The sequence below is a fragment of the Zootoca vivipara genome, chromosome 9, assembly GCF_963506605.1.
Source record: "Zootoca vivipara chromosome 9, rZooViv1.1, whole genome shotgun sequence".
NCBI classification, from domain to species: Eukaryota; Metazoa; Chordata; class Lepidosauria; order Squamata; family Lacertidae; genus Zootoca; species Zootoca vivipara.
Genome location: NC_083284.1, coordinates 15,329,623 through 15,347,018, shown reverse-complemented (window position 1 = coordinate 15,347,018; position 17,396 = coordinate 15,329,623). Strand labels below are relative to the sequence as shown.

General features: G+C 45.4%; 1 protein-coding gene across 1 annotated transcript; it reads right to left on the bottom strand.

Annotated features, from left to right (window-relative positions):
• Window positions 1-2,638: 2,638 nt before the first annotated feature.
• DSPP (dentin sialophosphoprotein) lies at window positions 2,639-14,419 on the bottom strand. The gene is made up of 4 exons (XM_060278435.1): window positions 14,409-14,419; window positions 11,198-11,245; window positions 5,936-6,802; window positions 2,639-5,261 (listed from the first exon to the last, which is right to left on the bottom strand). Exons 3-4 carry the CDS (start codon window positions 6,386-6,388, stop codon window positions 3,228-3,230), a joined length of 2,487 nt encoding a protein of 828 aa, XP_060134418.1. The 5' UTR covers window positions 6,389-6,802; window positions 11,198-11,245; window positions 14,409-14,419; the 3' UTR covers window positions 2,639-3,227.
• Between the last annotated feature and the right edge of the window lie 2,977 nt (window positions 14,420-17,396).

Here is a 17,396-nt window from a genome sequence, read left to right as displayed (position 1 = left end):
AGAGTAGTTTCCATGCCAGGCAGACCTTGGCTTTCTGCCAAGAGTAAATTGACACTGCCTTGAGTTAATTGTGTGAAGCAAGAATCTGTAAGTTTCCCATGAAAACCAATTAACAGAAACTGAACATCATTGTGGTTTCAAGGAACATATAAAAGTTAATCTAGCGCTAGATCACTGCTGAGTGCCCTAACCAGAGCACTGTAACCATTTGATGTAGTGCAGCGGGCTCTGTTTCTAATATGTCATAATATTATTGCTCTATTATTGCTCATCATTCATTCTGCCCGGACACTGAAGTCTAGCGCCGAGGGCCTTCTGGCGGTTCCCTCACTGCGAGAAGTGAAGTTACAGGGAACCAGGCAGAGGAAATAAAAATCTTACTTTTAGAAGACATCTGAAGGCAGCCCTCTTTAGGGAAGATTTTAATATTTGATGAATTATTGTATTTCAATATTTTTCTGGAAGCCGCCCAGAGTGGCTGGGTTTCCTGGGCGGCTTCCAGAAAAATATTGAAATACATTAAGTCATCAAATATTAAAATCTTCCCTAAAGATATGGGCAGGATATAAATAAATTATTATTATTATTATTATTATTATTATTATTATTATTATTATTATCTCACACCATAGATGTGTATAGTGGCATTATATAGTGGCAGTTTTCTTTGTGTGTTCTGCTGTGAATTGATGCTCCCAAATTAATGGGCTGAACCAAGTGTAAATTTCCACCGGATGACAGATTTACATGGAAATGGGCCGGAACGGACTTGGAAATGAAAACATGTGAAAGCAACACAGACCAGAAATAATACTGTCTATCCTTATGAAGAGGTGCTGGGGAAACATATACCAATGACTGCGCCCAGCTTGGACCTAAATAAAACCTTGCCACATCCTGTTAGTGAGACATGAGGGACTGGAGGCAGAGAAAGCTTACCCAAGCAGAAGAAAATCCATGACGGCTACTACAGTTTCCCCACTTCCTCACACTCAGCTCAGCCATTTCCTCACGACACCCACAAGGAATGTTAGGAATAGCTGCCAGGAAGGGCTTCTCCAAGCTTGCTTGAGAAACCAAGCTTTATATAAATTGCTAAGAAGAAGTACTTAAGAAAACAAAAACTTCACAGACTTGTCTCTGGCATAAAGGGGGCATATACTGTACCTTGCTTCCAAGTGGGACTTCCACCTGAGGCTCTGGGAGTGGCTCCTCTGGGTGGTAGGCATGGCCAAATCCTTCCATTTTTATTGTTTTCAGACTTAAATGTAGACCTCCACAATTCCACGTCACTTTGTGATTATCATTTGAAAGCGCTCATAAAAATCTGTCAGGATCCGGGTGCAAATTTCTCCCTTACACAGGTTTGAATGCAATGTTGCCTACTATACACATTTTGCAAAGCAATTTCCGTGAGTATAAAATATTTTGCATGTTATTCTCACTCATTATATGCATGTTTTACCCTGATACATGCATTTTTATCCACATTACTTGTCTGGAGAACTGCATTTCAAAACTTGGAGGAAGACCGAGCAATGGGAGCTCACCCCATTGCAAGGATTCGAACCGCCAACCTTCTGATCGGCAAGCTCTAGGCTCTGTGGTTTAACCCCAGGCCCGGCTCTAGGTGCAGTCCTGGTGGCGCAGGGCGCCAGGGCGCCGGGCCGGCAGGGGGGGCGCTGCGCGGCAAAGCCACGTGGAAGCCGTGTTATGCGCTGCGAGGGCAGGGGCGCCGGAGTGATCTCCGCGCCTCAGCGCCAGGGCGCCCGACCTGCTCGAGACGGCCCTGTTTAACCCACAGTGCCATCCGCATCCCTGCTCAATCTGTACATTTGTATATAAATCTGCTCTATCTTTCAAAGGGAAACAGCTATCCCACCTGACCAGGGCTCAGAAAAAGAGGAATGTGAAACAATAATTTTCTTGACATACTTCGGAAAGTTCAGGAAATGTAACATTTTCCCTAGCCACCAACTCACCAGTAGTAAGTAGGTTCAGCTACTTACATACAAACCCCTAAATAACTCTGAACCAGCTTACCTGGAAAAAATAATAATCTTCCTACAATCAGCATATGAAAACCTGTTTAATTTTACCATTGCCTGGTAGTGCCTGTGTTGTGGAATGCCTTATCTGCTGAAATATTAGAGGTCCTATCAGCATTGGCATTCCACCGGCTCTTCAGGAAGCATTCCCTTGAGTTGAACTTGTGATGTTATTGTTTTAACTGATTTTTAAATGTATATTAATGTTGTTATTGTGTAATTTAATTATGGGTTGATTTCCTGTTTGTGAACATATTAAAAGCCAGTTGGGCATGTAAGTGGTCTATAAGTTAAATAACAATAACTGGTGTTGTTCTTGTTCAGTTGTGGCGCTCACTGAATTGTGGCTGTACAAGGCTGCAAATTGAAAATATATTTCCTGCGACCAAATGTTGTTTACATCAAGTAGTATATTTACTCACGTACAATTGTAAATAGGAACTCAACCACTGGATTCAAGACAAAACATGATTGCCTCCTGCACAGTGTTAAATTGATGTGGCTCAATACCATCCCTTTCTCTGATTTGCTTTTGAAACAGAGAGTAAAAGCTGGATGGGCCATTCCCAAGAAAAATACATGAAACAACATGAAAAATAATAATTTATTTTACAGTTTACACACAGGGCACATTTATAATGTTCTAAGAACCACGATATTGAACAAGTAAACCAAGAAAAACAGGCCAGGTGGTGTTTACCAGGAATTCTATTTGCAATGTTTCATTCACACATGCAAGTCATGATGTTGCAGCCAAGTAATGAATAACACTTATAAGAACACTTATAAGAACCAACCCTGGAGGTCTTTGATGAATGAACATGTGTATCAGAACCTGGGCTTTTATTTATATTGTATCTGTTTACCAATAATTGAATACCCATTGTGCAAAGGCATATAGTTTATTGGAAACCAAACCGCAGCACTCAAAAATGTATAAACACAGCATTTTTGACCCCCTGTGACTATGAGGACTGGGGCAGCTTTCCTGCTACCGTAATGTGCCCCCAATTCGACTTTGACCATGATCCTAATCACACTTATTTAGAGATCTTGCGGTGGTAACTTCCTGACAAACGTGTTTCGGCCGGTTATCTTGGCTTCTATGTCGCTGTCCAGTCTTCCTCTGCCATCATGAGCGCTTCCATTGCCATAATTTGATCCTTCCTCAACTTTGCATTAATAATCACTGGTTAGGTCGTTGCTCTGACTGCCTTCACTTATGGATTCGCTCTCAGTGTCTCCACCTTCTGACTGAGAATCACTGTCACTCTCCTCGCTTGCTGCAGATTCATCGTCACTTGCCATTTCCGCTGTATCTGAAGCACCATCGCTGGCAGTACCGTTTTCTGCACTCAGAGGTGCACTCTCACTATCGCTGTCGGGTTGGTTTGCCGAATCGTTCTCACTTTCACTGCTCGTTAACTCACCACCGTCTTCGCTATCACTGTCTGACTGGCTGCCGTTTTCACTGCTCCCCACTTGACTGCTACTTTCGCTGGTGTCCGATGCACCACTGCTATCACTCTCACTGCTGCTATCAGATTCACTGTCGTCCTCACTGCTGCTTTCACTCTCACTGCTACTGTCAGATTCGCTTTCGCTGCTGCTGCTTTCGCTGCTGCTGCTTTCGCTGCTGCTGCTGCTGCTGCTGGATTTCTCACTCTCACTGCTACTCTCACTGCTGGATTTCTCACTCTCACTGCTACTCTCACTCTCACTGCTGGATTTCTCACTCTCACTGCTGGACTTCTCACTCTCACTGCTAGACTTCTCACTCTCACTGCCACTCTCACTGCTGGACTTCTCACTCTCACTGCTACTCTCACTCCCAGTGCTGCTGTCACCCTCACTGCTGCTATCAGACTCACTCTCACTGCTGCTTTCGTCAGCCTTGCCATCACTTTCGCTGCTGCTCTCAGATTCACTTTCTCCATTGCTTTCCGACTCACTTCCACTGCTGCTATTAGATTGACCTGGGCTGCTGTCTGGATGGCTGTCACTCTCGCTGCTCTCGGGTTGACTGTCTTCGCTGTTGCTCTCGGCCTGCTCGCTGCTCTCGTTCTCACTGGCACTTTCTTCCTCTTCTCCCTGAGACGCGTCTTCTGAGTCCTCCCCATCGCTTGCCTCACTTGACGCTTCTTGCTGGCTACTCGACTCAGAGCCTTCAGACTCAGGGCTTTCGTCGGGCTCGTCCCCTTGCATGAACTGGCTGCCGTTTTCACTGCTCCCCGCTTGACTGCTACTTTCGCTGGTGTCCGATGCACCACTGCTATCACTCTCACTGCTGCTATCAGATTCGCTGTCGTCCTCACTGCTGCTTTCACTCTCACTGCTACTGTCAGATTCGCTTTCGCTGCTGCTGCTTTCGCTGCTGCTGCTTTCACTGCTGCTGCTTTCGCTGCTGCTGCTGGACTTCTCACTCTCACTGCTACTCTCACTGCTGGACTTCTCACTCTCACTGCTGGATTTCTTACTCTCACTGCTACTCTCACTCTCACTGCTGGATTTCTCACTCTCACTGCCACTCTCACTCTCACTGCTGGATTTCTCACTCTCACTGCTACTCTCACTCTCACTGCTGGACTTCTCACTCTCACTGCCACTCTCACTCCCACTGCTGCTGTCACCCTCACTGCTGCTCTCAGACTCACTCTCACTGCTGCTTTCGTCAGCCTTGCCATCACTTTCACTGCTACTGTCAGACCCACTCTCGCTGCTGCTCTCAGACTCACTTCCACTGCTGCTATTAGATTGACCTTGGCTGCTGTCTGGATGGCTGTCACTCTCGCTGCTCTCTGGTTGACTGTCTTCGCTGTTGCTCTCGGCCTGCTCGCTGCTCTCGTTCTCACTGGCACTTTCTTCCTCTTCTCCCTGAGACGCGTCTTCTGAGTCCTCCCCATCGCTTGCCTCACTTGATGCTTCTTGCTGGCTACTCGACTCAGAGCCTTCAGACTCAGGGCTTTCGTCGGGCTCGTCCCCTTGCATGAGCTCAACACTCAGACTATAAGCGCTATTGCTCTCGGCTTCGCTGGTGTCCTCATGGTCACTGGTATCCTCTGGGCGACCTCCACTGGCGTCCTGAGAGCTGCTTGCACTGGGAAGCCCATCAATGGCCTCTCTGTTGTCAGGGGTCCCATCCCTGCCAGTATCATTCACATTGCTGCCATCTGCATGGTTCACAACTGATCCATTACTGCTACCGTCAGTGCCCTGGAGACCAAAAGGAAAGGGGAACAAAAATGCAAGCAAATCCCAAATGAAATCATGCAGTTCGCAATTCCATGAATTGATTTTAAACTGCAGGCAGGCGGGGGGTGGGCTGGTGTATATTGAAGGGGCTTTAGTCCTTTGCCTCCCCCCCCCCCGGAGCTCAGCTCCAGACTGGGCCCATGCACTTGCTGTTTGCAATTGAGGGAGGGAAGCTCTCATTAGAGCAAACGGGAGCTTTTGCTGCAGTGCAGGTAGCGTGATCTGGATCAGGACCCACAACTGAAGGCAAAGGGGCTTAAAGCCCCACAACAACCCTTCCAGATGGGAAGAGAGATGTGCCTTCATTTTTTTTTATTTTGAGCAATTGTGCATTCACACCACTGTCCACTAGGAGAATGGCATCAGAGAAGCGGGTTGTGCTAAAATGCTATAAAGGGGTGAAGCGGCAATTCCAAGCAGAGAAGCAGCAGCTGGGAGGCAGTGCTACATTCTTCCCCCGGCTCCAACTTTTGGCTCCTGCAACCCCTCCCTCAAGCTGCTCTACTTGTGACCAAGCTTATTTCTAGTCTCAGGGTGCAGAAGTGGGAGGGGTGGCAGGGGCAAAGTCAGGGCTTGGCCTCCTCCCACCTGCTCCTTCTCTACTTGACATTGCCCCACCATGGGTCCCAACTCACCGTAGCGACACCCTCTGACCCTAGAGTGTCATTCTGTTTCTTTTTGAGGCACAGCTCCACAGTTCCATTGGTTGCAGGGTCTCCACCAACATCTCTTCCCCCATTAGGATGGCCAACTTCTCTGTCTTCGTCGCAAGTCTGATTGCTAGGCTTCGCTCTCTCATTTCCCCCCAGAGCTGCTGTGTCTTCATCACGTCCTTCCCCCCAGCTATCGCTAGAACCTTCTTCATTTGGATCTCCGCTATTACTACTGCCGGTTTCATTCACGTCCGCCCAGTGAATGCTTTCTCCATGGACCATATTTATCATAGATCCCCTGGTTATGTTTCCTTCAGGTTCAGCATTTGCATATCCACCTCCACCTGCACCATTTGGGCCTTGGGTGTCGTTAGTCTGGTCTCCTGGGGTGCCACCATATCCTTCTCCAACCATGTTGCCAATGTGGTTTTCCATTCCATCGTCATTTTGAGTGACTGTGGAAAGGTCTGTTCGGATGGTATAATCAACATTCCCATCTCCAGTCCCACGTCTGCCATCACTTGAGTTTCCACCTTCCAAGTTACCCCTAGGGATGTCCTCTCCAGTAACATCCCTTTCAGCAGTGGGTTCTTCTCTGCTTCCATTTGTTGTGGAATGACTAGGGTTGCTCTCAGGTCTTCTGCCAGCATTTCCAAGAGCATTCACTAAATCATCAGCTCCATTGAATGTATCTCTGGGTGTGGCAGATTCGATTCTTCTACATTCTTCATGGCCAACATCTCCTCTGTTGATGCAATCAGTGGTATTTCCACTGTTTCCACTTTCATACAACCCCTCGTCATTCTCTGCACCATCGTGTTTGCTGGTGTGGTCCACGTTTGATACATCCTGTGGAGAGAAACATAATCAGGAAGCAGGAACTGAACAGAAATGAAAAGGGAACATAGGAACCTGTCTTACACTGAGTCAAGTCATAGGTCCTCCTAGCTCAATGTTGTCTCCACTGACTGGCAGCAATGTTAGAAACTGAGATATGAAAGCTAGGATCTAAATGGCACCTTAAACCTAGGCTATGGGCACACTTTTTTATAACAAGAATACAAAGCTGAAAGTGAATGAACTGCAGCTAAAATCTTACACTCATTTTCCACATGGTCTAGTCCTCATCAGAAGACTGCAAAAAAACAAAACCAAAGCCATGCTTCCCCTGCCCACCTCCCTAATATTCTTAAGAGGGTCTCTTCTCCAGTCTTCAGAGAGTGGCTGGAAGTGGGGAGGCAGAAAAAGGTCCTCCTTTCCTTCCACTCTGCAGACAAGCCCTGGATTCTCCCTACACCCCTTTCCCTTCATATAAAAATATATCTTTCTGGCACCAGAATAAACACATATTTAGGGCCTATACAACTGATGGCAGAGACACCCACCTTGAGTGTTCAGTTCACAAACCTTACTGTATATTTCCGTAACGAAATTTTAAAAAATCCTTCCAGCAGCACCTTAAAGACCAACTAAGTTTTTTCTTTTTGTATGACCAGTGTGCATGCACACGAAAGCTCATACCAAAATAAAAAAACTTAGTTGGTCTTTAAGGTGCTGCTGGAATGAATTTTTTTTTATTTTGTTTCGACTACGTCAGACCAACACGGCTACCTACCTGTATTTTTCCGTGTATAAGACGACCCCTAGATCTTTTGGAAGTCTAGCAGGGAGGAATTTCTCCTCTCACACTCTCAGTGCCAGCAGTGGCAGTTTTAATGCGAAATCTTAGGTGCAGTACTGCACCCAGATCTCAGAAACTGCTCGCGTTTATGAAATTCCCTGTCGCAAAATGTGCCTAGAACAGTAGGAGTTTTGAACGGTGACTGGCAGTGGCTCTCCAGGGTTTCACTGGACATTGCTAGTCCTACCTGGAGATGCAAGGGATTGAACCAGAGACCTTCTGCTTACAAAGCAGCTGCTCTACCACTGAGCTACAGCCCTTGCTCAAAGAAAAGTGGGAAGACTCCCAAGTAAGAAGTATGCAATACTCGGCTGAAGGCTGGCTTTGTGTTACGGAGACTATGTGGGAAAGCATGCGGTGGCAGCCATAATGTGGTCCGTGGCAGTCATGTGACAGGAGGACTTGAGCCCATAGAGGGCCCAGAGAGATGTCAAACCGTTCCTGGAGGCAATGGGGGTGAGGGGGAAGGGAAACGTATCCTAAAAGGCTTTCCTGAATAAAATCGCTTTCAACGAGAGAAGGCCTGTTGGAGTTACCCAGGGAGAAAATTCCATATTGAAGGTGCCACGGTGGAAAGGGCCCGCCTCCTGTACTCATAATGCAAAAGGAGACTGGAACCTAGGGTGGTGATCTTAAATCAATGCAAATAAATAAATAGATCTCTTTGGGGGCATTTCCTCTACATGCCACCTCAGGGAGCCTTCTCTACCTGTGTAGGTCTCTCGTGTGGTTTAGAATACTGATCTTCCAGGGTTCTAAATTGTGGGGATCTGCCACAAGCAGAGAAGCCTCCCAGAAGAAGAAGAAGAAGAAGAAGAAGAAGAAGAAGAAGAAGAAGAAGAAGAAGAAGAAGAAGAAGAAGAGTTTGTATTTGATATCCTGCTTTATCACTACCTGAAGGAGTCTCAAAGCGGCTAACATTCTCCTTTCCCTTCCTCCCCCCACAACAAACACTCTATGAGGTGAGTGAGGCTGAGAGACTTCAGAGAAGTGTGACTAGCCCAAGGTCACCCAGCAGCTGCATGTGGAGGAGTGGAGACGCGAACCTGGTTCCCCAGATTAGGAGTCTACCGCTCTTAACCACTACACCAGTGTTTTTCAACCACTGTTCCGCGGCACACTAGTGTGCCGCGAGATGTTGCCTGGTGTGCCGTGGAAAAAATTGAAAAATTACTTTATATATAGTCAATATAGGCACAGAGTTAATTTTTTTAACATTTTCTAATGGTGGTGTGCCTCGTGATTTTTTTCATGAAACAAGTGTGCCTTTGCCCAAAAAAGGTTGAAAAACACTGCATTACACCACACTGGCTCAGCCACCAATGCATGAAGGGGCAATGCAGCTGTCAACAGTGATGCTCTGAGGGGGTGTGGCTAGGGAGGGCCCTCCCCCTCCCCTTCTTCTTGGAATAGGGCTAGCACATGGGTAGGCAAACTAAGGCCTGGGGGCCAGATCCGGCCCAATCGCCTTCTAAATCCGGCCCGCGGACGGTCCGGGAATCAGCGTGTTTTTACATGAGTAGAATGTGTGCTTTGATTTAAAATGCATCTCTGGGTTATTTGTGGGGCATAGGAATTCGTTCATTTCTCCCCCTCAAAATATAGTCCAGCCCCCCACAAGGTCGGAGGGACAGTGGACCGCCCCCCTGCTTAAAAAGTTTGCTGACCCCTGGGCTAGCATGTCTTTAAATTCTTTTCAGAGCAGGGTGCAAGCCAGTTTTCAAATTGCAGGATGGCCAGAGGTGATCTAACACTCTTACTACCATTTTCAGAGGAAGAATTGGTTGCCTAAATTTGGGGAAGGTGGGTTTGTGGTCTTCTCTCCATAATCCAATTGCTCTTTCGATTCCTTTTTTTAAAAAACACCAAAACCTGTCTATCTGTCACATTCTATTAGCCATTCCTATAGCTTTGGGGTTATTTTTCAAGCAACATATATGTCAATGCACTTCCAACAAAACCTTTTCTAACACTTTTTTTTTCCCTGCTAGAGGTCACTCCCGGGTGACCAGAAATAAAAAGAGTTGACACATTTTGCTTGACTGCTGTTGATTTTGCTTAGCCTTAATTGACGGCGACAATGGCAGGTGGGTGGGCTGTTTTCAAGGCTTTAGGCTACATGCTGGAACCTGTGACAAGAGCTAAAACGGGAGCTTAATTTGGCACAGACAGGAAAACCGCTGTTCTTTAAATATTAGTTTTTCAGGAAGTGCCAAGTTAGGCCTGGGCGAAATGTCAGATTTCAAAGGAGTGCAGGATCAAAAACGACATGGTTGGGTGTAAAGATAGCATCACCTGACCGTCTTGTTTATTCCACCGAGGAATAGCTGCCATTATTTGGCTGCGTACACAGTATAACATTTAAAGCACTGTTATAACACTTGGACAGTCATGGCTTCCCAGAATGGTTCAACAGTCCCGCTTTCTAGGGAACCCTTCCCAGTTTTGCCTCTGGCACTGCCCAACCCTGGTATGTAAGAAGGAATTGTGGCCCTCAGAGTTAGAATAATCCAAATGTTCACCGCTCCATCTTAATCCGCAACAAACCAGCCAGAGTATTGTGGGACAAGAGTAGGGTCGCGTCTCCACCCCCATTGTTCTGCCCGGACACTAAGGTCCAGCGCCGAGGGCCTTCCGACGGTTCCCTCACTGCGAGAAGGAAAGCTACAGGGAACCAGGCAGAGGGCCTTCTCGGTAGTGGCGCCCACCCTGCGGAACGCCCTCCCATCAGAGGTCAGAGAGATAAACAACTACCTGACATTTAGAAAATACCTAAAGGCAGCCTTGTTTAGGGAGGTTCTTAATCTGTGAAATTTGATGTATTTTAATGTTTGTTGGAAGCCGCCCAGAGTGGCAGAGGAAGCCCAGCCAGATGGGCGGGGTATAAATAATAAATTGTTGTTGTTGTTGTTGTTGTTGTTGTTGTTGTTGTTGTTGTTATTGCCAGGCATTTTTAGAAGACATCTGAAGGCAGCCCTGTTTAGGGAGGCTTTTAATCTTTAATCAGTTATTTTATTCTTCTGTTGGAGATGGGTGGGGTATAAATAATAAATTATTATTATTATTATTATTATTATTATTATTATTATTATTATTCTGGAAGATGCAGTTTGTTAAGGGTGCTGAGAGTTGTTAGAGGATACCTGTTCCCTTCACAGAGCTACAATGTTCAGAGTAACCCAGGACCAGCCCAATACATTTTGCCGCCTGAGGCGAATCACAAAATGGTGCCTTACTCCCCCTCCCCACCTCCAGTGCATGAGTGAAGATCTACATCAGGATCAGCTGCTCCTGTGGATTCTGCCGTCAGAGGCAGTTGCCTCACCTTGCCTCATGGGTGGGCCAACCCTGGAGTAACTCTCTGCCCAGGCTATACCTTATGTGCTGTGTTGCATTTGGAATGAGAGAGCTGGGCTCCCCAGATACTCGTAGTAGGGGCCAATATGGTTAAGCTCTTACTAGGAGCAGTGGGTCTTGAATATATGTCAAAGGAAATCTGAAATATGATTCAACTTTGCAGAATCAAATCACATAGCCAAGAAATTTCACAAAGATGAACTCACCTGATTTCCCCCGATGCTACTGTTGTTACTTGGCTCACTCTGCGAGAGCTTTTAAATAAAAAAACAAAGTTGAAAAGGCAATTGAAGCTCACTTTTAAGAATTAACCAACAGAGAATATCAAAAGTGATAAAAAAAATTGGTCTGATGTGTAGTGGGAATCATAGCTGCCGAGTCTCCCGTTTTTCAAATGAAACCCCCGTATTTAAACCCGTTTTATGCTGTTATCCCAAATAGAGAAAAATCCCATAAATCCCCCGGATTTCCGACCTACCAGGGAGGCTCCTTCTGCGCATATCCGGACATGCGCAGAACCGATTTCGGGTGCCGCTCTGCCTATGTCTGGGCACCGGAAATCAGGCAGCGCCGGCACCAGAAGTTGCTTCTACGCATGTCCAGACATGCGTAGAAGCGACTTCCGGTGCCGCACTGCTGCTGATCCCAGGTTTTTCTTACCGGGAGTTGGAGGGTATGATGGGAATTTATGTAACAACACAGAAAATTCTGCAAAACGGGAGCAGGGAAAGATTTAAACTAAAGAGACTATGGAAAAACAACCCATTTAATTTGAGAATTTCCCACCAAAAATAATTTCCATTTGTAATTTGAGTCAATTCTCAACAAATTAAATAATAGTCCAGTAGCACCTTAGAGACCAACTAAGTTTTTACTGGGCATAAGCTTTCGTGTGCGGGCACACGTCTTCAGATACACGAAAGCTTATACGTAGTACTTCTGGTTACGAACGCTTCGGGTTACGAACTCCGCTAACCCGGAAGTAGCTGCTCCTGGTTGAAAACTTTGGCCCAGGATGCGAACGGAAATTGTGCGCTGGAGGCATGCACGCAGCAGGAGGCCCCATTAGCGAAAGCACACCTCAGGATAAGAACGATTTCAGCTTAAGAACAGACCTCCGGAACGAATTAAGTTCATAACCAGAGGTACCACTGTACACAGTACAAACTTAGTTGGTCTCTAAGGTGCTACTGGAGAATTTTTTAATTTTTTATTTTGACAGCGTCAGACCAACACGGCTACCTACCTCTCCTTAACAGTTACTCACATGCTTCATAAGGCCCAGCAAGGACCACTCTGCTGAGAGCTTAAGGCAGGCATCCCCAAACTGCGCCCCTCCAGATGTTTTGGTCTACAAACTCCCATGATCCCTAGCTAACAGGACCAGTGGTCGGGGAAGATGGGAATTGGAGGGCCAAAGTTTGGGGATGCCTGGCTTAAGGGCCCTGTTCCTGCCTCGATCTACCTGGCCCAAGGCGGGGTCTGACAGGTTTTATAAGCACTGCTGCTGCTGCTGCTGCTCAACAAAGAGGGCTTCCTCTTTTAAATTATTTTTAAATTGTTTTAATAGCCTTTTAAATTCTTTTTTCAGTGTTTCAACGGTTTTTCACTGACTGTAAGGGCACTTGGTGGGATGTGCCTGGGAGGAGAGCAGGGGGAGGCCCAATTACAGCGGTTCTGGTTAGGGGGAGGTATGACTTGGGAGGAGGGGCAGCCCGGGTAAGGGGCACACGGCCCGGGCAGTTAGTGACTGTGCTGTGTGCCAGCCCCTCCTCCATCCTAGGGAATTGTGGTTGTCATATCAGCAAGCCCTCGAGTCTGCAACTGCTGGTGTTGAATGCCAGGCTGGTGGCTTTTTGCACATGCTTTGGGAGCCCTACTGCAGCGTGAAAACGTTTCTAGGCCACAGCGTGCCTTGCACGTGCATAGCTCTGGCATGTTGCCGCGTTAAGGACGCCGCTGCTCAGACTCCACCTGGAGTCTTCCATGCATGTTTCTCAAGCAATTCCATGCACTGTTCATCTGTCTTTAAGTACAATGTGCCCTGCGAGTTCCTCTACCTAACAGCCATTGCTTTCACGTAAGAATATATTCCTTTACATCTCTGCATGCGCCCATTTGACGGCTAATTCGTGCCCGTGGACATGTCTGACATTTTGCAAGCCATTAAGAGGAACTTACTGGGGCTGCCCAGGCTATGGCAACAATGCAAAGAAACACAATTGTTCTCTTCATCTTCATCAGCAGGCACAGCCTGACCTTACAAATGGGACTGCAAATAAACAGATCATTCATTGAATTATAAATCCAAGCACACATTGCTATACCATGACGTACGTACTGTTTAGTGTATTGTTCAGGTGTGATTTAATTATCTCCAATTTTCTCTTTCTTTCTTTCTTTCTTTCTTCCTAGGATGTAGTACCTTCAATGTCAAATGAGGACATGGAGACCAGAGCTCAAATCCTCATTTAGCCAAGAAGCTCGCTGGGGAGTTGCCCACATTGCCACTTAATATGGATTCGGAGTTTATACATTGCTTCCTCCAAAGAATCCCGGGAACTGTCGTTTACCCCTCATTCAGCTATAATTCCCAGCACCCTTAACAAACTACAGTTTCCTGGATTCTTTGGGTGAAGTAATGTGCTTTAAATGTGCTTTTATGTGCTTTACAAGTGCTTCAAATGTAAGGTCTGTATGCAACCAGTGAGGAGGAGGAGGAGGAGGAGAATGAACTCTCCCGCTTGCATTGTTGGTCTATTAGCTCCAAACAAGACTAGAATGAGTTCCTGCATTGCACTAACAAAGCTTTGTGGCACAGGCTAGCCTTTTCTAAGCAATTATAATTCAAGAAACTTCCTCAGTTGTAATTCAAGACTCTCATATGCAAGGGAACATCAGTGCAAACAGTGTTTTCTACTTTTCATTTTAACATGCACATGGACTGGAGAAGAGGAAAGATCTGGAATATTTCCCTAAGATATGTGTATGGGTGGGAGAGAGAATATTAATATATATTAGGAATTTTACATTCAAACTGCAATCAATTTCTTGCAACCCCTTTGGAAACCCAGGGCTTTTTTTCCAGCCAGAACTTGCCAGAACTCGGTTCCGACACATCTCAAGTGGGCACCATTGGCATTCTAAAAGAATGGTGAGTTCTGGCACCTCTTTTCCTAGAAAGATAACACTGAGTAGACCAGCTGAATAAGAAAAGGATTCCTGCTCCCTCCTAAATCATCTCACATTTCCACCCATCTGGGTGATTCTGAGCGATGTTTCATCTTATAGTTTGATTCAGATTAGGCAATACTGTAGTCTACAAAGCCTTATGCTACAATGAATCTGTTAAGCCCGAACGCATCTCAGGACATTTTTTAATTGCAAAACTAACTAGCTGACACAGTCAGTTCTTACCTTGACCTCCAAGATAGACACTATCTTCTAGACCTCGATTCCACCTCACCAACTCCGGAGGACGCTTTGCCCCTCACCTTTGAACCTGCTGAAATTTAAACTCCGTTTGGGTAGGATGCTAACCAATCATTGCTCTTGGGGCACTGCAAGATGCAACTTCGGTGGTGAAGTACATATTAACCACCCACGTTTCCTTAACAGGACAATAGGCTTTCAGGGGCTCGAAAATCAACTTGGTTCCAGTGTGACTAGACTGCTTTCCCTCCACTTAATTAAAAAGTCCACTTCAAGCCAGTACAGCCTCTCTTAAATAATATAGAATCAGCTGCCTGCAGACACGGTGACCCAGACATTTCTTTTCCCATTGTGGTCATTTTACATTATAATCTCCCAACTTTCCCCGGTGAATAGCCTTTATTAACGAAAAACACCCTTTCCTTGGGATGGCCATTAATTACTCTTAACAGCCATGATAAAACATTGATTGCTCCATTTGTGCCTTCGTGGGTCATCATGACATCCTCGGTTTTTCCTTTATGCCGATGGTTTTAAAAGTCAGAAAAGCGCAGAAGCAATTGCCGTTCAATTGGTTACCCAGCAAACCTGCTTGCGAAGGGAAGTGGATCCCTGTGGCCCTGCATGGGATCTCCAGACCAGCCTTCCACAAACTCCATCAGCCCCTGGAAGTGTGTCTGATAGGCCAGGGATGATGGGAGTTGTAGTCCGAAACCTCTGGAAGGCATCAGAATTTCACTCTCTGACATTCTGGAGAATGACTGCCAGTCAATGTGAGCTGGATAGAGCAATGACCTGATGCTATTAACAGGTAAGTAGCCGTGTTGGTCTGAGTCGAAACAAAATAAAAAAATTCCTTCAGTAGCACCTTAAAGACCAACTAAGTTTTTATTTTGGTATGAGCTTTCGTGTGCATGCAGTCTTGACAAAAATGTCACCATAACAAATGGAAGCAGCAGGGGACCGCAACAGACAGGAAAATTAAGTTGACGCCTAGAATGCAAGTAAACATAGGAACTCTTAGAGGGCAGGGAACAGTCCTATAGAATGCCTTAAAGCTTTCTCACAGAAGGAAGTCGATATCCTTTGGGGCTTGTTTCCTGTAATTATGCCTCCAATTTGTCTAAATATATGAGTTCTGCATGTAGCAGGGTCGGGAAGCAGCACCACATACCGCTTCAAAGCTTGGGAAAGTGCTATTCTCAATGTCAACAACCTTCTCAGGCGATAGCTTAGCTTACTGTATATTCCTGCGTATAAGACTACTTTTTAACCCAGGAAAATCTTCTCAAAAGTCGGGGGTCGTCTTATACGCCAGGTCGTATTTCTTATATGGCGAGTATATCTCAAACTATATTTTAACTGGAAAAGTTGGGGGTCGTCTTATACGCCCAGTCGTCTTATACACCGGAATATACAGTATGTTTTGAATGCGACAGTCTGACTTAAGCTTCTATTCAGTGCTTTCTAGGATCTGCATTGTGGTTCCCCAGTTCTGACTTGCCTTTATGCCAAAATCACCCCCCAAAAAAATCCATCCACAAACCACCAATATTTTGACAGAATTCTATTGTATTGCACGCCAACCTGATCTCTGAGATTCCAGAGGTTCCAGGCACAGCAGAGACTGAGGTGTCTTTAAGGTATATGGTTCATTTACTCACATATAGAACCTGAGCTTTCAACGGAAGGGTTCACAGCATTAACACCCCGAAAAGGTCCTGTTTCTCCCATAGTCACAGCCTTGGAGTCAAACAGATCTGCCTGCTACTTTGCTTCTCTGCCGCATAACTCCTAACTCTCACGTAAGTTCTGCCGTCATTTTCCATCTCACACCGAGGACTAATCTACACTCGTCATCTAAAAAGTTATCAATGCATTGTTAAAATGTGACATCACAGAAACCACTGGCAATGGGAAACTCCTATGAAACTTTATAAAACTTTTTTTAAAAAAACACGCTTATCAGATCAATATAGATCCAGCCCAGGTTCCTTTTAATCTTTTATTCTCTTAATGGCCCACCACACAAGCTATCACCTCACAGGAACTAGCCTGGCTTAATTAGCTGTTAATACTTGCTGAGTTCAGAAATTAAAAGTGTCCAGCACACACACCAAGCCTTAAATTAATTCTAACACATGCTGAGTCCAAGAATTATAGGTGCCAGACACTCACAAACTCCTAACACTTATTTGTCCATCTGTGATCATAGCACACATAGAACAGTATGTCTAGCATCTGACACAGTATTTGCAGCTGTATCGAGTGTTTCGCTGTATTTGATAAGTTGAATTTCAATGGTGTCTGGTGTTAGACACTACAGTGGAACCTCGGTTTATGAACACCTCAGTTTATGAATTTTCGGTTTACGAATGCCGCGCACCCATCTGGAACGGATTAATTCACTTTCCATTACATTCAATGGGAAAGTTCGCTTCACTTTATGAACGCTTCAGTTTATGAAAAGACTTCCGGAACCAATTACACCCATGCTTCGGGTTAAGTACGCTTCAGGTTGAGTACTCCGCGGACCCGTCTGGAACTGATTAATCCACTTTCCATTACTTTCAATGGGAAAGTTCGCTTCAGTTTATGAACGCTTCAGTTTATGAACAGACTTCCGGAACCAATTGTGTTCATAAACAGAGGTACCACTGTATTTGATCGTTGACATGTGTTTCAAACACTATGCTGTGTTTAGATTTAGACAACATTTGCAGCTGACAGTTTATAGTTCATATTTTGAAGACTGGCAGCAACAACCAAAAAAAAGCAGCCAAGAAGTCTGAAGCAGTCAGATTTTGAAATTTGAGGTAGAGATTTTGAAATTTGAGGTAGAGATTTTGAAATTTGAGGTAGAGATTTTGAAATTTGAGGTAGAGATTTTGAAATTTGAGGTAGAGATTTTGAAATTTGAGGTAGAGATTTTGAAATTTGAGGTAGAGATTTTGAAATTTGAGGTAGAAGTTC

Excerpts from the sequence above, each read along its gene's own strand:
- DSPP (XM_060278435.1), bottom strand. The coding sequence starts at position 6,388 with ATGGAAAACCACATTGGCAACATGGTTGGAGAAGGATATGGTGGCACC. Across the intron at positions 5,262-5,935 it reads GGTCAGAGGGTGTCGCTACG|GGCACTGACGGTAGCAGTAA; the intron begins GTGAGTTGGGAC and ends TTTGGTCTCCAG.